The 23931-nt window shown below is 47.3% G+C and overlaps 1 protein-coding gene across 2 annotated transcripts in view; it reads right to left on the bottom strand.

Moving 5' to 3' along the window:
- The window catches only part of HASPIN (histone H3 associated protein kinase), a 213268-nt gene that overhangs the window by 47357 nt on the left and 141980 nt on the right, over positions 1-23931 (bottom strand). For both annotated transcript variants that reach the window (XM_063950398.1, XM_063950399.1), the window contains one exon: positions 22227-22312. In XM_063950398.1, coding sequence (XP_063806468.1) covers positions 22227-22312 — 86 coding nt within the window. The remainder of the gene's footprint in view (positions 1-22226; positions 22313-23931) is intronic.

Here is a 23931-nt window from a genome sequence, read left to right as displayed (position 1 = left end):
CCGTAAGGATCATGGGGGGATAGCGGCTCCGCAGGAGACTGGGCACAAAAGTAAAAGCTTTAGGACTACCTGGTGTGCACTGGCTCCTCCCCCTATGACCCTCCTCCAAGCCTCAGTTAGGATACTGTGCCCGGACGAGCGTACACAATAAGGAAGGATATTGAATCCCGGGTAAGACTCATACCAGCCACACCAATCACACCGTACAACCTGTGATCTGAACCCAGTTAACAGCATGATAACAGAGGAGCCTCTGAAAAGATGGCTCACAACAATAATAACCCGATTTTTGTAACAATAACTATGTACAAGTATTGCAGACAATCCGCACTTGGGATGGGCGCCCAGCATCCACTACGGACTATGAGAAATAGAATTATCGGTAAGTAAATTCTTATTTTCTCTAACGTCCTAAGTGGATGCTGGGGACTCCGTAAGGACCATGGGGATTATACCAAAGCTCCCAAACGGGCGGGAGAGTGCGGATGACTCTGCAGCACCGAATGAGAGAACTCAAGGTCCTCCTCAGCCAGGGTATCAAATTTGTAGAATTTAGCAAACGTGTTTGCCCCTGACCAAGTAGCTGCTCGGCAAAGTTGTAAAGCCGAGACCCCTCGGGCAGCCGCCCAAGATGAGCCCACCTTCCTTGTGGAATGGGCATTTACAGATTTTGGCTGTGGCAGGCCTGCCACAGAATGTGCAAGCTGAATTGTACTACAAATCCAGCGAGCAATAGTCTGCTTAGAAGCAGGAGCACCCAGCTTGTTGGGTGCATACAGGATAAATAGCGAGTCAGATTTTCTGACTCCAGCCGTCCTGGAAACATATATTTTTAGGGCCCTGACTACGTCCAGCAACTTGGAGTCCTCCAAGTCCCTAGTAGCCGCAGGCACCACAATAGGCTGGTTCAAGTGAAATGCTGAAACCACCTTAGGGAGAAATTGAGGACGAGTCCTCAATTCTGCCCTGTCCGTATGAAAAATTAGGTAAGGGCTTTTATAGGATAAAGCCGCCAATCCTGAGACACGCCTGGCTGAAGCCAGGGCTAACAGCATTACCACCTTCCATGTGAGATATTTTAAGTCCACAGTGGAAAGTGGTTCAAACCAATGTGATTTTAGGAATCCCAAAACTACATTTAGATCCCAAGGTGCCACTGGAGGCACAAAAGGAGGTTGTATATGCAGTACCCCCTTGACAAACGTCTGTACTTCAGGAACTGAAGCCAGATCTTTTTGGAAGAAAATCGACAGGGCCGAAATCTGAACCTTAATGGACCCTAATTTTAGGCCCATAGACAGTCCTGTTTGTAGGAAATGCAGGAAACGACCCAGTTGAAATTCCTCTGTAGGGGCCTTCCTGGCCTCGCACCACGCAATATATTTACGCCAAATACGGTGATAATGTACGGTTACATCCTTCCTGGCTTTGATCAGGGTAGGGATGACTTCATCCGGAATGCCTTTTTTCTTCAGGATCCGGCGTTCAACCGCCATGCCGTCAAACGCAGCCGCGGTAAGTCTTGGAAGAGACAGGGTCCCTGCTGGAGCAGGTCCTTTCTTAGAGGTAGAGGCCACGGGTCCTCTGTGAGCATCTCTTGAAGTTCCGGGTGCCAAGTTCTTCTTGGCCAATCCGGAGCCACGAGTATAGTCCTTACTCCTCTCCTTCTTATGATCCTCAGTACCTTGGGTATGAGAGGCAGAGGAGGGAACACATACACTGACTGGTACACCCATGGTGTTACCAGAGCGTCCACAGCTATTGCCTGAGGGTCCCTTGACCTGGCGCAATATCTGTCTAGTTTTTTGTTGAGGCGGGACGCCATCATGTCCACCTTTGGTTTTTCCCAACGGTTCACAATCATGTGGAAGACTTCTGGGTGAAGTCCCCACTCCCCCGGGTGGAGGTCGTGTCTGCTGAGGAAGTCTGCTTCCCAGTTGTCCACACCCGGAATGAACACTGCTGACAGTGCTATCACATGATTTTCTGCCCAGCGAAGAATCCTTGCAACTTCTGTCATTGCCCTCCTGCTTCTTGTGCCGCCATGTCTGTTTACGTGGGCGACTGCCGTGATGTTGTCCGACTGGATCAGCACCGGCTGACCTTGAAGCAGAGGTCTTGCTAGGCTCAGAGCATTGTAGATAGCTCTTAGCTCCAGGATATTTATGTGAAGTGATGTCTCCAGGCTTGACCACAAGCCCTGGAAATTTTTTCCCTGTGTGACTGCTCCCCAGCCTCTCAGGCTGGCATCCGTGGTCACCAGGACCCAGTCCTGAATGCCGAATCTGCGGCCCTCTAGAAGATGAGCACTCTGCAACCACCACAGGAGAGACACCCTTGTCCTTGGAGACAGGGTTATCCGCTGATGCATCTGAAGATGCGATTCGGACCATTTGTCCAGCAGATCCCACTGAAAAGTTCTTGCGTGGAATCTGCCGAATGGAATCGCTTCGTAAGAAGCCACCATTTTTCCCAGGACCCTTGTGCATTGATGCACTGACACTTGGCCTGGTTTTAGGAGGTTCCTGACTAGCTCGGATAACTCCCTGGCTTTCTCCTCCGGGAGAAACACCTTTTTCTGGACTGTGTCCAGAATCATCCCTAGGAACAGCAGACGTGTCGTCGGAATCAGCTGCGATTTTGGAATATTTAGTCCAAGTAAGGGATAATTAAGACGCCTTTTCTTCGAAGAAGAATCATCATTTCGGCCATTACCTTGGTAAAGACCCGGGGTGCCGTGGACAATCCAAACGGCAGCGTCTGAAACTGATAGTGACAGTTCTGTACCACAAACCTGAGGTACCCTTGGTGAGAAGGGCAAATTGGGACATGGAGGTAAGCATCCTTGATGTCCAGAGACACCATATAGTCCCCTTCTTCAAGGTTCGCTATCACTGCTCTGAGTGACTCCATCTTGAATTTGAACCTTTGTATGTAAGTGTTCAAGGATTTCAGATTTAAAATAGGTCTCACCGAGCCGTCCGGCTTCGGTACCACAAACAGCGTGGAATAATACCCCTTTCCCTGTTGTAGGAGGGGTACCTTGATTATCACCTGCTGGGAATACAGCTTGTGAATGGTTTCCAATACCGCCTCCCTGTTGGAGGGAGACGTTGGTAAAGCAGACTTCAGGAACCGGCGAGGGGGAGACGTCTCGAATTCCAATTTGTACCCCTGAGATACTACCTGCAGGATCCAGGGGTCCACTTGCGAGTGAGCCCACTGCGCGCTGAAATTCTTGAGACGACCCCCCACCGTACCTGAGTCCGCTTGTAAGGCCCCAGCGTCATGCTGAGGACTTGGCAGAAGCGGGGGAGGGCTTCTGTTCCTGGGAAGAGGCTGCCTGCTGCAGTCTTTTTCCCCTTCCTCTGCCCCGGGGCAGATATGAGTGGCCTTTTGCCCGCTTGCCCTTATGGGGACGAAAGGATTGAGTCTGAAAAGACGGTGTCTTTTTCTGCTGAGAGGTGACTTGGGGTAAAAAGGTGGATTTCCCAGCCGTTGCCGTGGCCACCAGGTCCGATAGACCGACCCCAAATAACTCCTCCCCTTTATACGGCAATACTTCCATATGCCGTTTGGAATCCGCATCACCTGACCACTGTCGCGTCCATAACCCTCTTCTGGCAGAAATGGACAGCGCACTTACTCTTGATGCCAGAGTGCAAATATCCCTCTGTGCATCTCGCATATATAGAAATGCATCCTTTAAATGCTCTATAGTCAATAATATACTGTCCCTGTCCAGGGTATCAATATTTTCAGTCAGGGAATCCGACCAAGCCACCCCAGCACTGCACATCCAGGCTGAGGCGATTGCTGGTCTCAGTATAACACCAGTATGTGTGTATATACTTTTTAGGATATTTTCCAGCTTCCTATCAGCTGGCTTCTTGAGGGCGGCCGTATCCGGAGACGGTAACGCCACTTGTTTTGATAAGCGTGTGAGCGCCTTATCTACCCTAGGGGGTGTTTCCCAACGCGCCCTAACCTCTGGCGGGAAAGGGTATAATGCCAATAATTTTTTAGAAATTAGCAGTTTTTTATCGGGGGAAACCCACGCTTCATCACACACCTCATTTAATTCATCTGATTCAGGAAAAACTACGGGTAGTTTTTTCACACCCCACATAATACCCTTTTTTGTGGTACTTGTAGTATCAGAAATGTTCAAAACCTCCTTCATTGCCGTGATCATGTAACGTGTGGCCCTACTGGAAAATACGTTTGTTTCCTCACCGTCGACACTGGAGTCAGTGTCCGTGTCTGGGTCTGTGTCGACCATCTGAGGTAACGGGCGCTTTAGAGCCCCTGACGGTGTTTGAGACGCCTGGACAGGTATTAACTGTTTTTCCGGCTGTCTCATGTCGTCAACAGTCTTTTGTAAAGTGCTGACGCTATCACGTAATTCCTTGCATACGACCATCCAGTCAGGTGTCGACTCCCTAGGGGGTGACATCACTATTACAGGCAATTGCTCCGCCTCCATACCATTTTCCTCCTCATACATGTCGACACAACGTACCGACACACAGCACACACACAGGGAATGCTCTGATAGAGGACAGGACCCCACTAGCCCTTTGGGGAGACAGAGGGAGAGTTTGCCAGCACACACAAGAGCGCTATATATATACCGGGATAACCTTATATAAGTGTTTTTCCCTTATATAGCTGCTGTATTATTAATCTGCCAAATTTAGTGCCCCCCCTCTCTTGTTTTACCCTGTTTCTGTAGTGCAGGACTGCAGGGGAGAGCCAGGGAGCTTCCCTCCAACGGAGCTGTGAGGGAAAATGGCGCTTGTGTGCTGAGGAGATAGGCTCCGCCCCCTTCTCGGCGGCCTTTCTCCCGCTTTTTTAAGGAAAAACTGGCAGGGGTTAAATGCATCCATATAGCCCAGGAGCTATATGTGATGTATTTTTAGCCATCTAAGGTGTTTTTATTGCGTCTCAGGGCGCCCCCCCCCCAGCGCCCTGCACCCTCAGTGACCGGAGTGTGAAGTGTGCTGAGAGCAATGGCGCACAGCTGCGGTGCTGTGCGCTACCTTATTGAAGACAGGACGTCTTCTGCCGCCGATTTCCCGGACCTCTTCAGTCTTCTGGCTCTGTAAGGGGGCCGGCGGCGCGGCTCTGGGACCCATCCATGGCTGGGCCTGTGATCGTCCCTCTGGAGCTAATGTCCAGTAGCCTAAGAAGCCCAATCCACTCTGCACGCAGGTGAGTTCGCTTCTTCTCCCCTTAGTCCCTCGGTGCAGTGAGCCTGTTGCCAGCAGGTCTCACTGAAAATAAAAAACCTAAAACTAAACTTTTCACTAAGCAGCTCAGGAGAGCCACCTAGTGTGCACCCTTCTCGTTCGGGCACAAAAATCTAACTGAGGCTTGGAGGAGGGTCATAGGGGGAGGAGCCAGTGCACACCAGGTAGTCCTAAAGCTTTTACTTTTGTGCCCAGTCTCCTGCGGAGCCGCTATTCCCCATGGTCCCTACGGAGTTCCCAGCATCCACTTAGGACGTTAGAGAAACATATTTTCGCCATATACGGTGATAATGTTTTGCTGTTACTTCCTTCCTAGCCTTTATCAGCGTAGGGACAACCTCAACCGGAATGCCTTTTTCTGCTGGGATCTGGCGTTCAACCGCCATGCCGTCAAACGCAGCCGCGGTAAGTCTTGGAACAGACAGGGTCCTTGTTGCAACAGGTCATGTCTTAGAGGAAGAGGCCACGGATCTTCTGTGAGCAGTTCCTGCAGATCTGGATACCAGGTCCGTCTTGGCCAATCTGGAACAATGAGGATTGTTCTCACTCCTTTTCTTCTTATTATCCTCAACACCTTTAGTATGAGAGGAAGAGGAGGAAATACATAGACTGACCGGAACACCCACGGTGTCACTAGGGCGTCTACCGCTACTGCCTGAGGGTCTCTTGACCTGGCGCAATACCTCTGTAGCTTTTTGTTGAGGCGGGACGCCATCATGTCTATCTGTGGTAGTTCCCACCGACTCACAATCTGTGCGAAGACTTCTGGATGAAGTCCCCACTCTCCCGGGTGTAGGTCGTGTCTGCTGAGGAAGTCTGCTTCCCAGTTGTCCACTCCCGGAATGAACACTGCTGACAGTGCGCTTACATGATTCTCCGCCCAGCGAAGAATTCTGGTGGCTTCCGCCATTGCCACTCTGCTCCTTGTGCAGCCTTGGCGGTTTACATGAGCCACTGCGGTGATGTTGTCTGACTGGATCAGAACTGGTTGGTCGCGAAGTAAGGTCTCCGCTTGACGTAGGGCGTTGTATATGGCCCTTAGCTCCAGGATGTTGATGTGAAGACAAGTCTCTTGACTTGACCAAAGACCCTGGAAATTTCTTCCCTGTGTGACTGCTCCCCAACCTCGGAGGCTTGCGTCCGTGGTCACCAGGATCCAGTCCTGAATGCCGAATCTGCGGCCCTCGAGAAGGTGAGCACTCTGCAGCCACCACAGTAGTGACACCCTGGCCCTGGGGGACAGGGTGATCAACCGATGCATCTGAAGATGTGACCCGGACCACTTGTCCAGTAGGTCCCATTGGAAAGTCCTTGCATGGAACCTGCCGAAGGGAATGGCCTCGTATGACGCCACCATCTTTCCCAGGACTCGAGTGCAATGATGCACTGACACCTGTTTTGGTTTCAATAGGTACTTGACCAGAGTCATGAGTTCCTGGGCCTTCTCTACCGGGAGATAAACCCTCTTCTGGTCCGTGTCCAGAATCATGCCCAAGAAGGGTAGACGAGTCGTAGGAACCAACTGCGACTTTGGAATATTGAGAATCCAGCCGTGTTGCTGTAACACTTTCAGTGAAAGAGATACGCTGTTCAGCAACTGCTCTCTTGATCTCGCTTTTATGAGGAGATCGTCCAAGTACGGGATAATTGTGACACCTTGCTTCCGCAGGAGTACCATCATTTACGCCATTACCTTGGTGAAAATCCTCGGGGCCGTTGACAGACCAAACGGCAACGTCTGAAATTGGTAATGACCTTCCTGTAACGCAAATCTTAGGTACGCCTGATGAGGTGGATAAATGGGGACATGAAGGTACGCATCCTTTATGTCCAGTGACACCATAAAATCCCCCCCTTCCAGGCTTGCGATGACCGCTCTTAGCGATTCCATCTTGAACTTGAACCTTTTCAAGTATAGGTTCAGAGATTTTAAATTCAATATGGGTCTGACCGAACCGTCCGGTTTCGGGACTACAAACATGGTCGAATAATAACCCCTTCCCTGTTGAAGGAGGGGAACCTTGACCACCACCTGCTGAAGATACAATTTTTGTATTGCGTTTAACACTATTTCCCTCTCTTGGGGGGAAGATGGTAGGGCCGATTTGAAATACCGGCGAGGAGGCACCTCTTCGAATTCCAGCGTGTAACCCTGAGACACAATTTCTATTGCCCAAGGATCCACCTGGGAGTGAACCCACATGTGGCTGAAATTCCGAAGACGTGCCCCCACCGGGCCCGACTCCGCCAGTGGAGCCCCAGCGGCATGCGGCGGATTTTGCTGAGGACGGTGAGGACTTCTGTTCCTGGGAACTAGCTGTGTTGTGCAGCTTCTTTCCTCTGCCCCTGCCTCTGGCAAGAAAGGACGCACCTCGGACTTTCTTGTTTCTTTGTGAACGAAAGGACTACATTTGATAATGCGGTGCTCTCTTAGGCTGTGAGGGAACATAAGGCAAAAAATTTGACTTTCCAGCTGTAACTGTGGAGACCAGGTCCGAGAGACCTTCCCCGAACAATTCCTCACCTCTGTAAGGTAAAACCTCCATATGCCTTTTTGAGTCGGCATCACCTGTCCATTGCCGAGTCCACAGGACCCTTCTGGCAGAAATCGACATAGCGTTTATTTTAGAACCCAGTAGACTAATGTCTCTTTGAGCATCTCTCATATGTAGGACAGCGTCTTTTATATGCCCCAGGGTCAATAATACAGTATCCTTATCTAGGGTATCCAATTCCTCAGATAAGGTATCCGTCCATGCCGCTACAGCACTACACACCCAGGCCGACGCAATTGCCGGTCTTAGTAAGGTACCTGAATGTGTATAAATGGACTTCAGGGTAACCTCCTGTTTGCGGTCAGCAGCATCTTTGAGGGTAGCCGTATCCTGGGACGGCAGGGCTACCTTTTTGGATAATAGGATTTTGGTACTTACCAGGTAAATCCTTTTCTTTGAATCCATAGGGGGCAATGGAGTACTCTTGGGATATGGACGGCTTTAGCAAGAACAGGGCACTGAATATTTAAATTTAGAACACTCCACCCCTCCATATCCCAGAGTACCTCAGTGTTTTTTACTGAGCCGAACAGAAGCTATAGAGAGGTTGACAATGGAGTATTACATATAACATAACTGACAACAATGAAGTTGACACATAACGTTACTGACAACTAAACCGTTGACACCATAACCAGTACTTGATAATTTGAACCAGTCGGTGAGAGTGTGTTACCATAAGATCCCCTGAACTTACCAGAAACCAGGTAAAACTGCTCTGGGTGGGCGTCCAGTGCCCCCTATGGATTCCAAGAAAAGGATAAACCTGGTAAGTACCAAAATCCTATTTTCTTTTTCATCCACTAGGGGTCACTGGAGTACTCTTGGGACGTACCAAAGCTTCCCCCTTGGGCGGGAGAGCTGTTTGGCACCTGTAACACTAGGCGGCCAAAGCTAGAAGCTGATGCCGCAAACGTATCAAACTTGTAAAAGCGCACAAACGTGTGCACTGAAGACCATGTAGCCGCACGGCAAAGCTGCGTCGTAGAAGCTCCCCGACCAGCTGCCCATGAAGTTCCCACAGAACGTGTGGAATGAGCTGTTACCGATGTAGGCGGCTGCAACCTAGCATGAAGGTAAGCCTGACGTATAGTCAGTTGTATCCATCTGGATAAGGTCTGCGTAGACGCTGGCCAACCCATCTTGGCAGCATCATAGAGAACAAACAACGTATCCGTCTTACGAACTGTAGACGTTCGGGATACATAAACGCGTAATGAGCGTACCACATCCAGAGTTCCAGAATGTCCTGTTAACACAGGAACTACTATTGGTTGATTAATGTGAAAAGATGACACTACCTTTGGTAAGAAAGCGGGATTCGTCCGAAGTTCCGCTCTGTCATCATGAAACCAAATACGGTGGCTTGCATGACAAGGCACCCAAATCTGAAACACGCCCTGCCGAAGCTAAGGCTAGAAGAAAAATTGTTTTCCAAGTGAGAAACTTTATATCCACTTGTTGTAAGGGTTCAAAATATGAAGACTGTAAGAAATCTAAAACCAGATTCAAGTCCCATGGCGCTGTAGGTGGAATGAATGTAGGTTGTACTCTGAGGACCCCTTGCAGAAAAGTGTGTACCGACGGCACTAGAGCCAATCGACTTTGAAAGTAATTTGACAAATCAGATACCTGCACCTTAAGTGTAGATAAACGCAGTCCTCCATCTAACCCCGTCTGTAGAAATAACAAAAGACGGGATAACGGAAAGATGAAGTCGGAAACTTCCGAGCTTCACACCAACCTATATAGGCACGCCAAATTGTGTAATAATGAGCTGCCGTAACTGGCTTCCTAGCTCGTAACATGGTTGGTATAACCGATTCTTGAATGCCCTCTCTTCTTAAGAGGGCGGTCTCACCAGCCACCCCGTTAACCGCAGCCGCGCTAAATTGGGGTAAAGGAACGGCCCCTGTGGTAACAAGTCCAGACATCGTGGGAGCGGCCAAGGATCGTCTGCGAGTAGTCCGCGGAGATCCGAGAACCAAGCTCTCCGTGGCCAATGAGGCGCCACTAGTATGACTGTGGCGGACTCTCTTTTGATCTGTTTTAGCAACAGAGGGAGCAGCGGCAACGGTGGAAACAGATACACGAGGCTGTACAGCCACACGATTGTGAGAGCATTCACCGCCACTGCCTTTGGATCTCTCGTTCTGGACACATACTGGGGCGTTTGGTGATTGTGGCGAGATGCCATCAGGTCCTCTTGAGGGTAACCCCATCTCTGGACCAACATGTGAACACTTCTGGATTTAATGCCCATTCTCCCGGCTGCAAATCCCGACGGCTGAGATAATCCACCTCCCAGTTGTCCAGTCCCGGAATGAACACTGCCAACAATATCACTTGGTGATGCTCGGCCCATTTGAGGATTCGAGCTACTTCCCGCATTGCCATGCGGCTTCTCGTTCCTCCGTGTTTGTTGATGTACGCGACCGCCGTCGCGTTGTCTGACTGCACCTGGACAGGCTGAGACCGAAGCATGTGCACTGCTTGTTGTAGCGCATCGTAAATTGTCCAGAGTTCCAGGACATTTATAGACCGCAATCCTTCGTGATCCACCCAGAGATCCTGGAGCTGACAATTTTGAACTACAGCTCCCCAACTTCTGAGACTCGCGTCCGTCGTTAGAATTATCCAATTCCAGGCGCCGAACCGTTTCCCTGCGGTTAGATTGTGTTGAGTGAAATCTCCTGAACTGACGCGCATCGAAAGCCGCCACCATTGTGTCTAAGAGGCGAATGTACAAATGTACAGAGACTGTGCGTGGCTTGAGCACTAATCGTACCAGATGACGAATAATCTGTACTTTTCGTTCTGGTAGGTAAATTCTTTGATTTACCGAATCGAGAATCATACCTAGGAAATGAAGTCGTTGAGACGGAATTATATGTGATTTCTTGAAGTTGACAATCCAACCGTGCTGAACTAGTACATTGTACTTTAGCAACGCATGTTGGAGGAGCATCTGTTGAGACGGAGCTTTGATGAGCAGATCGTCCAAGTACGGAACTATTATCACTCCCAGGGATCTGAGATGAGCTATCATCACAGACATCACTTTGGTGAATACCCGAGGCGCTGACGATAGGCCAAACGGTAGAGCCTGAAACTGGTAATGGTTCTGGCGTAGTGCAAAACGTAATAACCTCTGATGAGGTTGCCAAATCGGAATGTGTAAGTACGCATCCTTGAGATCTAGCGCAATCATGAATTCCTTTGGCTCTAAACCTGCAATTACTGAGCGCAGAGATTCCATCTTGAATCTGTAGTAAGTGACGTACCGATTGAGACCCTTTAAGTTCAATATTGGCCTGACTGAGCCATCTGGCTTCGGTACCACAAACAGACTGGAATAATAACCCTGACCCTGTTGGTGTACAGGGACCGGAATCAAAACTGCTGAATCCAGTAGGGACTGAATGGCAATTTGCAGAACCGCCCTCTTGTCGTCCGACAGAGTTAGGCCTGTCTTGAAAAACCGCAGTAGCTGAAGACAGTCGAACTCTATTTTGTATCCTCTTAACACTAAATTGCGGATCCACCCATCCGCGGATGTCTGGAACCACGCCAAATGGAACGTCTGAAGGCGTGCTCCCACAATCGGAGAACCGAGATGGGCAGGTAGCCCGTCATGCCACTGGCTTGTCGGTGACCTTTGTGTCCTGACGACTGGTGTTGGTTTGTTGGAAACCACGTCCTCGTCTGCCAGGCGTGGCTGTTCCTCTACCACGGCCTCGACAGGGCTGAGGTCTAAAAGATTTGAACGCCGGGCCAGAGTATTTCCGTTTAGGTACCGTTGGAGGCAATGGTAGGAAAACAGACTTCCCTCCCGTGGCCTCAGAAACCATTTGTCCAATTGAGGACCAAACAACTTCTCGCCCCCGTAAGGTAACGCCTCTATACCTCTCTTAAACTCTGCCTCCGCTTGCCAAGATCGCAGCCAGAGTGCTCGTCGTGCCGTAACTAGCGACGATGAAATGCGAGAAGTGAGCTGACAGACGTCAGTAGAAGCTGTACATAGATACTCAACAGCTTCCCAGATTTGATCAGCGAGAAGTATAAGGTGATCGTCACTTAGGGCAGTTTTTGACACAGACGATTTCACCATTGGCGGATTCTCCCATGTAGATGTCACAGACTCTGGAAACGGGTAACTAGACTTAAATCGGCGAGGTATAGAAAACCGTTTATCCGGATTTTTCCGTGTTTCTACTAACATCTTATTAAGAGATTCCGAAACAGGAAAACATTGGAGATCTCTGTCGTTTAGTAAATACGACTTCATCATTTGTCAGAGGCTCCTCAGTCTCTGTACACTTCAGAGACTGACGCACCGCTCTGATGAGATTATCAATGCCTGGGCTGTCAAAATCTTCACTATCTGACTGCTGGTCCACTTCGCCCTCCTCACCCTCATCTTGCGCAGTGAGGTCTGGCATAGAATCATCAGACTGTAACATAGCAGAAACTGGTAAATCATAAGACAAATTAAATTTATCCCATCTACCCAAAGTGGACTTGGACATGTGGCAAGGCTGAGACCCCTCAGGTAGTTCTAGCGGTCTCACCCGAGACTCAGATCTTTTGCTTCCCGCTCTTGTCGAGCGGCGGCCAATTCTGATTGCAACCCAGCCAAGACATTCTAGCATTTCCAATGGAGGGTCCGGGGATGAAACCGGCTTAGAAACCGGAGCCGAAATTGTATTTGTAGCTGATTTCACAAAACATACTGTACATGTGGTAGATCCATCAGCTCTTACAGACCTTGCAGTGAATGCTGGCGCCTTACTCATTATGCAGACAGACAATACAAGATACAAAAGACAGACACTTGCACGACTCAGTAAAAGTGTACTAAGGTGTGTGTAATATATTTATATATATATATATATATATATATATATATGGCCGCAGTGCAGTACACGTGGCCAGTACTATATGAAATCTGATCCCAAATTCCCACTAACACCCCTGTGCCTCCGGTGGAGTAGAGATGTAGGACAAGAATGTTCTGGAATCAAAAACAGAAAGAACAGGAAGCATGGTTAAAAATGGCTGCCACGCTTATAGTTAGAAACATAGTTTAGGTTATGACACTGATAGCCTGTAACTAACTCCCTGTTTAAAAAGCTGAACAGCCTATGACTTATTAACCCCTGCAGCCTTGCTATATGGTGCTGCTGCTATGGGCATTTACTCCCTCTCACCCCCCCTGCAGCTGCGCTGCTTGTGAGGTAGCTTCTCCCCCCTACTGCTCCCCTCATGTACCTGCAGCGGACGGGAGCGGGTGCCGGGAGCCTAGCGGAAGCAGGGAGCCGGGGAGCGCTGTGTATAGCGCCGGGGAGCTGCGGTCCGGAAGAGCGGCCGGCGTCTCTGAGTGATGTGCGGCCGCTCCGAGCGGTGTCCCCGTAGACAGTGTAGAGCGGCTGGCTCGGGCGGCCTCGTACAGCGGTGGCCGGGTAATCAGCAGTGGGAGCGGGCGCCTGTAATCAGCGGCAGGAGCGGGCGCCTGTAATCAGCGGCGGGAGAGGGCGCCTGTAATCAGCGGCGGGAACGGGCGCCTGTAATCAGCGGCGGGAGCGGGCACCTGTAATCAGTGGCAGGTGTATGTAAGCAGCGGCGGGCCGGCGGTAAAGGAGCACTTTCCCCACACAGCGGGGCGGCAGCGTGAGCTGACCGCCCTGACCCCCCCGCAGCATACCTTGCTCGTCGTGCCGCATGTAGTGAGGGCTATGACGGAGCTTCTTCTGTAAGCTCCGTCCAGCCTTTCCAGCAGGTGTGAGCTGCGTGTGGCTGTGAGGATGCTCTTTGTGAGGACCGACACGCCATGCGCTGCCTCCGTGCAGCGGCACTATCCCGGGCCCACGTTTTTACAGAAACTGGGAAGGGATGTGCTAAGTGCAAAAGGAAAAACGAAAAATGTAAAGGTAAAAATGAAAAATTAATAAAAATATTCAACTAAGTGTGGGACCTCCACACAAGCCTTGTTAGTGCTGTGAGCACAGAAAAAATACTGAGGTACTCTGGGATATGGAAGGGTGGAGTGTTCTAAATTTAAATATTCAGTGCCCTGTTCTTGCTAAAGCCGTCCATATCCCAAGAGTACTCCAGTGACCCCTAGTGGATGAAAAAGAAAAGCGTGTTAAAGCTTTGTCCACCCTAGGGGAGGATTCCCAGCGTAACCTGTCCGTTGGCGGGAAAGGATACGCCATAAGAATCCGTTTGGAAATCTGCATTTTCTTATCTGGAGATTCCCAAGCCTTTTCACATAACTCATTCAGTTCGTGTGAGGGGGGAAAAGTTACCTCAGGTTTCTTTCCCTTATACATATGTACCCTCGTGTCAGGGACAGGGGTTTCCTCTGTGATGTGCAAAACATCCTTTATTGCTATAATCATATATCGAAGGGATTTAGCCAATTTTGGCTGTAACTTTGTATCATCATAATCGACACTGGAGTCAGAATCCATGTCGGTATCTGTGTCAACAATTTGGGATAGTGGGCGCTTATGAGACCCTGACGGTCCCTGCGACAGAGGGTCAGGCACGGGTTAAGACCCTGACCCTCCCAATGCATCAGCCTTGTCAAATCTTTTATGCAAGGAATTAACATTATCATTTAAAACCTTCCACATATCCATCCAATCAGGTGTCGGCGCAGTCGGCGGAGACACCACATTCATTTGCTCCCGCTCCTCTCCCACATAGCCTTCCTCATCAGACATGTCGACACAAGCGTACCGACACACCACACACACACAGGGAATGTCCTTTCTGAAGACCGTTCCCCCACAAGGCCCTTTGGAGAGACAGAGAGAGAGTATGCCAGCACACACCCCAGCGCTATAATATCCCAGGAATAACACAGTAACTTAATGTTAACCCAGTAGCTGCTGTATGTATAGTTTTTGCGCTTAATTATGTGCCCCCCCTCTATTTTCAACCCTCTTCTACCGTGTATCAGCAGGGGAGAGTCCGGGGAGCTTCCTCTCAGCGGAGCTGTGGAGAAAAAATGGCGCTGGTGAGTGCTGACGGAGAAGCCCCGCCCCCTCGACGGCGGTCTTCTGTCCCGCTTATACAGTAATTTTGGCGGGGGCTCATACATATATACAGTGCCCAGCTGTATATATGTGTACTTTTGCCAACATGAAGTCCCAAATGCTGCCCAGGGCGCCCCCCCCCCCTGCGCCCTGCACCCTTACAGTGACCGGAGTATGTGAGGTGTGTGGAGCAATGGCGCACAGCTGCAGTGCTGTGCGTTACCTCTAGTGAAGATCATGAAGTCTTCTGCCGCCTGTGAAGTCTTCTTTTCTTCTCATACTCACCCGGCTTCTATCTTCCGGCTCTGCGAGGGGGACGGCGGCGCGGCTCTGGGACGGACGGCGAGGGTGAGATCCTGCGTACCAATCCCTCTGGAGCTAATGGTGTCCAGTAGCCTAAGAAGCAGGACCTAGCTTCAGAGAGTAGGGCTGCTTCTCTCCCCTCAGTCCCACGATGCAGGGAGTCTGTTGCCAGCAGAGCTCCCTGAACATAAAAAAACTAACAAATATACTTTCTGACAGGAAACTCAGGAGAGCTCACTGAAAAGCACCCAGCTCCTTTGGGCACAGTATCAAACTGAGGTCTGGAGGAGGGGCATAGAGGGAGGAGCCAGTGCACACCAGGAACTAAATTCTTTCTTAAAGTGCCCATGTCTCCTGCGGAGCCCGTCTATCCCCATGGTCCTTACGGAGTCCCCAGCATCCTCTAGGACGTTAGAGAAAGTTTCTTATTGAGAAATTTAGAAAGAAATATTACATTAAGTAAATTGTGGTTATATGTCATCCTTAGGCTCAGTTGTGTGGTGAGGGACAGGATTTGCTCTTGTTTCTCCACATATTGTATGACTGGCAGCCACCAGCGCTGGTTTTGCCTATTACATTGACCATAAATAGTTTCAATTGGTCCTGGACCAGCAACCCAGGGCACCCCTGCAAGTGTCCCGCAGCACAAAAGGGTACCATGGCACACCGTCTGAGAACCACTGCTGTATGCACTATATGCGTCCCCTCCTATAGATACTGCATGTACTATATGTGTCCACTCCTATAGATACTGCATGTACTATATGTGTCCCCTCCTATAGATACTGCATGTACTATATGTGTCCCCTCCTATAGATACTGCATATACTATATGTGTCCCCTCCTATAGATACTGCATATACTATATGTGTCCCCTCTTATAGATACTGCATATACTGTATGTGTCCCCTCCTATAGATACTGCATAGACTATACGTGTCCCCTCCTATAGATACTGCATGTACTATATGTGTCCCCTCCTATAGATACTGCATATACTGTATGTGTCCCCTCCTATAGATACTGCATATACTATACGTGTCCCCTCCTATAGATACTGCATGTACTATATGCGTCCCCTCCTATAGATACTGCATGTACTATATGTGTCCCCTCCTATAGATACTGCATGTACTATATGTGTCCCCTCCTATAGATACTGCATGTACTATATGTGTCCCCTCCTATAGATACTGCATGTACTATATGTGTCCCCTCCTATAGATACTGCATGTACTATATGTGTCCCCTCCTATAGATACTGCATGTACTATATGTGTCCCCTCCTATAGATACTGCATGTACTATATGTGTCCCCTCCTATAGATACTGCATGTACTATATGTGTCCCCTCCTATAGATACTGCATGTACTATATGTGTCCCCTCCTATAGATACTGCATATACTGTATGTGTCCCCCTCCTAGATACTGCATATACTATATGTGTCCCCTCCTATAGATACTGCATGTACTATATGTGTCCCCTCCTATAGATACTGCATGTACTATATGTGTCCCCTCCTATAGATACTGCATATACTATGTGTCCCCTCCTATAGATACTGCATGTACTATATGTGTCCCCTCCTAGATACTGTATGTACTATGTGTGTCCCCTCCTATAGATACTGCATATACTGTATGTATCCCCTCCTATAGATACTGCATATACTATGTGTCCCCTCCTATAGATACTGCATGTACTATATGTGTCCCCTCCTATAGATACTGCATGTACTATATGTGTCCCCTCCTATAGATACTGCATACACTGTATGTGTCCCCCTCCTATAGATACTGCATATACTATATGTGTCCCCTCCTATAGATACTGCATGTACTATATGTGTCCCCTCCTATAGATACTGCATGTACTATATGTGTCCCCTCCTATAGATACTGCATGTACTATATGTGTCCCCTCCTATAGATACTGCATGTACTATATGTGTCCCCTCCTATAGATACTGCATGTACTATGTGTGTCCCCTCCTATAGATACTGCATGTACTATATGTGTCCCCTCCTATAGATACAGTATGCACTATGTGTCCCCATATAGATAATGTATGTACTATATGCGTCTCTTCCTATAGATGCTCTAAGTAGTATGTGTGTCCCCTCCTATAGATACAGTATGTAGTATGTGTGTCCCCTCCTATAGATACTGTATGTAGTATGTGTGTCCCCTCCTATAGATACTGCATGTAGTATGTGTGTCCCCTCCTATAGATACTGTATGTAGTATGTGTGTCACCTCCTATAGATACTGTATGTAGTATATGTGATTTCCTCCTATAGATACTGTATGTACTATATGTGTCCCCTCCTGTAGATACTGTAAGTAGTATATGTGTCCCCTCCTATAGATACTGTAAGTAGTATATGTGTCCCCTCCTATAGAAACTGTATGCGTACTCTCCTATAGATACTGTATTTACTATATGTGACCTCATATAGATAATGTATGTACTATATGCGTCTCTTCCTATAGATACAGTATGTAGTATATGTGTCCCCCCGTTTAGTGTATGCACTATATGGGTCTCCTCATAGAGATACTGTATGTAGTATGTGTGTCCCATCCTATAGATACTGTATGAACTGTGTGAGTCTCCCCTCCTATAGATACTGTATGTACTATATCAGTCCCCTCCTATAGATACTGTATGTAGTATGCGTCTCCCCTCCTATAGATACTGTATGTACTATATGTGTCCCCTCCTATAGGTACTGTATGTACTATGTGTGTCCCCTCCTATAGATACTGTAAGTAGTATATGTGTCCCCTCCTATAGATACTGTAAGTAGTATATGTGTCCCCTCCTACAGATACTGTTAGTATATGTGTCCCCTCCTACAGATACTGTATGTACTCTGTGTCCCCTCCTATAGATACTGTAAGTAGTATGTGTGTCCCCTTATATAGATACTGTATGTAGTATGTGTGTCACCTCCTATAGATACTGTATGTAGTATATGTGTCCCCTCCTATAGATACTGTAAGTAGTATATGTGTCTCCTCCTATAGATACTGTATGTACTATGTGTCCCCTCCTATAGATACTGTAAGTAGTATATGTGTCCCCTCCTATAGATACTGTAAGTAGTATATGTGTCCCCTCCTACAGATACTGTTAGTATATGTGTCCCCTCCTACAGATACTGTATGTACTCTGTGTCCCCTCCTATAGATACTGTAAGTAGTATGTGTGTCCCCTTATATAGATACTGTATGTAGTATATGTGTCCCCTCCTATAGATACTGTATGTACTCTGTGTCCCCTCCTATAGATACTGTAAGTAGTATATGTGTCCCCTCCTATAGATACTGTATGTACTATGTGTCCCCTCCTATAGATACTGTAAGTAGTATATGTGTCCCCTCCTATAGATACTGTATGTACTATGTGTCCCCTCCTATAGATACTGTAAGTAGTATGTGTGTCACCTCCTATAGATACTGTATGTAGTATATGTGTCTCCTCCTATAGATACTGTATGTACTATATGTGTCCCCTCCTATAGATACTGTAAGTAGTATATGTGTCCCCTCCTATAGATACTGTAAGTAGTATATGTGTTCCCTCCTATAGATACTGTATGTACTCTGTGTCCCCTCCTATAGATACTGTAAGTAGTGTGTGTGTCCCCTTATATAGATACTGTATGTAGTATATGTGTCCCCTCCTATAGATACTGTATGTACTATGTGTCCCCTCCTATAGATACTGTAAGTAGTATATGTGTCCCCTCCTATAGATACTGTATGTACTATGTGTCCCCTCCTATAGATACTGTAAGTAGTATATGTGTCCCCTCCTATAGATACTGTATGTACTATGTGTCCCCTCCTATAGATACTGTAAGTAGTATGTGTCACCTCCTATAGATACTGTATGTAGTATATGTGTCTCCTCCTATAGATACTGTATGTACTATATGTGTCCCCTCCTATAGATACTGTAAGTAGTATATGTGTCCCCTCCTATAGATACTGTAAGTAGTATATGTGTTCCCTCCTATAGATACTGTATGTACTCTGTGTCCCCTCCTATAGATACTGTATGTACTATGTGTCCCCTCCTATAGATACTGTAAGTAGTGTGTGTGTCCCCTCCTATAGATACTGTAAGTAGTATGTGTGTCCCATCCTATAGATACTGTATGCACTATATGTGTCTCTTCCTATAGATAATGTATGTAGTATGTGTGTCCCATCCTATAGATACTGTATGAACTGTGTGTGTCTCCTCCTGTAGATAATGTATGCACTATGTGCGTCTCCCCTCCTATAGATACTGTATGCACAATATGTCTCTTCCTATAGAAACTGTACGTACTGTATGTGTCCCCTCCTATAGATACTGTATGTGGTATATGTGACACCCGTATAGATAATGTATGTACTATATGTGTCTCTTCCTATACTGTATGCACTATATGTGTCCCCTCCTATAGATACTGTATGTACTATATGTGTCTCCTCCTATACTGTATGCACTATATGTGTCTCTTCCTATAGGTACTGTATGTACTATGTGTGTCTCCTCCTATAGATACTGTATGTACTATGTGTGTCTCCTCCTATAGATACTGTATGTACTGTGTCCCCTCCTATAGATACTGTATGCACTATATATGTGTATATATGTGTATCCTCCTACAGATACTGTATGTACTATGTGTGTGTCTCCTCCTATAGGTACTGTATGTACTATGTGTCCCCTCATATAGATACTGTATGTACTATATGTGTCTCCTCCTATACTGTATGCACTATATGTGTCTCTTCCTATACTGTATGCACTATATGTGTCTCTTCCTATACTGTATGTACTATATGTGTCTCCTCCTATACTGTATGCACTATATGTGTCTCTTCCTATACTGTATGTACTATATGTGTCTCCTCCTATAATGTATGTACTATATGCGTCTCCTCCTATACTGTATGCACTATATGTGTCTCTTCCTATAGATACTGTATGTACTGTGTCCCCTCCTATACTGTATGCACTATATGTGTCTCTTCCTATAGATACTGTATGTACTGTGTCCCCTCCTATAGATACTGTATGCACTATATATGTGTATCCTCCTACAGATACTGTATGTGGTTTATGTGACACACGTATAGATAATGTATGTATGTACTATATGTGTCTCTTCCTATAGGTACTGTATGTACTATATGCGTCTCCTCCTATACTGTATGCACTATATGTGTCTCTTCCTATAGGTACTGTATGTACTATGTGTGTCTCCTCCTATAGATACTGTATGTACTATGTGTGTCTCCTCCTATAGATACTGTATGTACTGTGTCCCCTCCTATAGATACTGTATGCACTATATATGTGTATCCTCCTACAGATACTGTATGTACTATGTGTGTGTCTCCTCCTGTAGGTACTGTATGTACTATATGTGTCTCCTCCTATACTGTATGCACTATATGTGTCTCTTCCTATACTGTATGCACTATATGTGTCTCTTCCTATACTGTATGTACTATGTGTCCCCTCATATAGATACTGTATGTACTATATGTGTCTCCTCCTATACTGTATGCACTATATGTGTCTCTTCCTATAGATACTGTATGTACTGTGTCCCCTCCTATAGATACTGTATGCACTATATATGTGTATCCTCCTACAGATACTGTATGTGGTTTATGTGACACCCGTATAGATACTGTATGTACTATATGTCTCTTCCTATAGGTACTGTATGTACTATATGTGTCTCTTCCTATAGGTACTGTATGTACTATATGTGTCTCCTCCTATAGATACTGTATGTACGGTGTCCCCTCCTATAGATACTGTATGCACTATATATGTGTATCCTCCTACAGATACTGTATGTGGTTTATGTGACACCCGTATAGATACTGTATGCACTATATGTGTCTCCTCCTATACTGTATGCACTATATGTGTCTCCTCCTATACTGTATGCACTATATGTGTCTCCTCCTGTACTGTATGCACTATATGTGTCTCTTCCTATAGATACTGTATGTACTATGTGTGTCTCCTCCTATAGATACTGTATGTACTATGTGTCCCCTCATATAGATACTGTAAGTAGTATGTGTGTCCCCTCCTATAGATACTGTAAGTAGTATATGTGTCCCCTCCTACAGATACTGTAAGTAGTATGTGTCCCCTCCTATAGATACCGTAAGTAGTATGTATGTCCCCTCCTATACATACTGTAAGTACTATGTGTCCCCTCCTATAGATACTGTAAGTAGTATGTGTGTCCCCTTATATAGATACTGTATGTAGTATGTGTGTCACCTCCTATAGATACTGTATGTAGTATATGTGTCTCCTCCTATAGATACTGTATGTACTATGTGTCCCCTCCTATAGATACTGTAAGTAGTATATGTGTCCCCTCCTATAGATACTTTAAGTAGTATATGTGTCCCCTCCTACAGATACTGTATGTAGTATGTGTGTCTCCTCCTATAGATACTGTATGTACTATGTGTCCCCTCCTATAGATACTGTTAGTAGTATATGTGTCCCCTCCTATAGATACTGTATGTACTATGTGTCCCCTCCTATAGATACTGTAAGTAGTATGTGTGTCCCCTTATATAGATACTGTATGTAGTATATGTGTCCCCTCCTATAGATACTGTAAGTAGTATATGTGTCCCCTCCTATAGATACTGTATGTACTCTGTGTCCCCTCCTATAGATACTGTATGTACTATGTGTCCCCTCCTATAGATACTGTAAGTAGTATGTGTGTCCCCTCCTATAGATACTGTATGTAGTATGTGTGTCACCTCCTATAGATACTGTATGTACCATGTGTCCCCTCCTATAGATACTGTAAGTAGTATGTGTGTCCCCTCCTATAGATACTGTAAGTAGTATGTGTGTCCCCTCCTATAGATACTGTATGTAGTATGTGTGTCACCTCCTATAGATACTGTATGTACCGTGTGTCCCCTCCTATAGATACTGTAAGTAGTATATGTGTCTCCTCCTATAGATACTGTATGTACTCTATAGATGCTGTCCCTTGAGAACGTCGCTTACTTACTTTGAGATTATGATTTCTGGTAGAATTTCGGCAAAACTTTTCTGATGTTCTCCATTAATCTTCTGTGACCCCTCTATGGGGATAACCTGTGACAGGGAATGGGGAGAGCGGTAAATGGGCTGCGGTGACCATTAGTAACAGATTCTGCCCTATACTGGGTGCATATAGAAAGGGGCATCACCAGAACACTGTAAGAGAACAGGATGACCTGTGACAGGGAATGGGGAGAGTGGTAAATGGGCTGCGGTGACCATTAGTAACAGATGCTGCCCTATACTGGGTGCGTGTAGCCAGGGGCATCACCAGAACACTGTAAGAGAACAGGATGACCTGTGACAGGGAATGGGGAGAGTGGTAAATGGGCTGCGGTGACCATTAGTAACAGATCCTGCCCTATACTGGGTGCGTGTAGCCAGGGGCATCACCAGAACACTGTAAGAGAACAGGATGACCTGTGACAGGGAATGGGGAGAGTGGTAAATGGGCTGCGTTGACCATTATTAACAGATGCTGCCCTATACTGGGTGCATATAGCCAGGGGCATCACCAGAACACTGTAAGAGAACAGGATGACCTGTGACAGGGAATGGGGAGAGCGGTAAATGGGCTGCGGTAACCATTAGTAACAGATGCTGCCCTATACTGGGTGCGTGTAGCCAGGGGCATCACCAGAACACTAAGAGAACAGGATGACCTGTGACAGGATATGGGGAGAGCGGTAAATGGGCTGCGGTGACCATTAGTAACAGATGCTGCCCTATACTGGGAGCGTGTAGTCAGGGGCATCACCAGAACACTGTAAGAGAACAGGATGACTTGTGACAGGGAATGGGGAGAGCGGTAAATGGGCTGCGGTAACTATTAGTAACAGATCCTGCCCTATACTGGGTGCGTGTAGCCAGGGGCATCACCAGAACACTGTAAGAGAACAGGATGACCTGTGACAGGGAATGGGGAGAGCGGTAAATGGGCTGCGGTGACCATTAGTAACAGATGCTGCCCTATACTGGGTGCGTGTAGCCAGGGGCATCACCAGAACACTGTAAGAGAACAGGATGACCAGGGAATGGGGAGAGTGGTAAATGGGCTGCGGTGACCATTAGTAACAGATGCTGCCCTATACTGGGTGCATATAGCCAGGGGCATCACCAGAACACTGTAAGAGAACAGGATGACCTGTGACAGGGAATGGGGAGAGCGGTAAATGGGCTGCGGTGACCATTAGTAACAGATCCTGCCCTATACTGGGTGCATATAGCCAGAGGCATCACCAGAACACTGTAAGAGAACAGGATGACCTGTGACAGGGAATGGGGAGAGTGGTAAATGGGCTGCGGTGACCATTAGTAACAGATCCTGCCCTATACTGGGTGCATATTGCCTGGGGCATCACCAGAACACTGTAAGAGAACAGGATGACCTGTGACAGGGAATGGGAAGAGCGGTAAATGGGCTGCGGTGACCATTAGTAACAGATGATGCCCTATACTGGGTGCGTGTAGCCAGGGGCATCACCAGAACACTAAGAGAACAGGATGACCTGTGACAGGATATGGGGAGAGCGGTAAATGGGCTGCGGTGACCATTAGTAACAGATGCTGCCCTATACTGGGTGCGTGTAGCCAGGGGCATCACCAGAACACTGTAAGAGTACAGGACGACCTGTGACAGGGAATGGGGAGAGTGGTAAATGGGCTGCGGTGAC

Source organism: Pseudophryne corroboree (genome assembly GCF_028390025.1).
Source record: "Pseudophryne corroboree isolate aPseCor3 chromosome 5 unlocalized genomic scaffold, aPseCor3.hap2 SUPER_5_unloc_2, whole genome shotgun sequence".
NCBI lineage: Eukaryota > Metazoa > Chordata > Amphibia > Anura > Myobatrachidae > Pseudophryne > Pseudophryne corroboree.
Note: the sequence above shows the minus strand (reverse complement) of the source record. Positions and strands in the feature narration are given on the sequence as shown.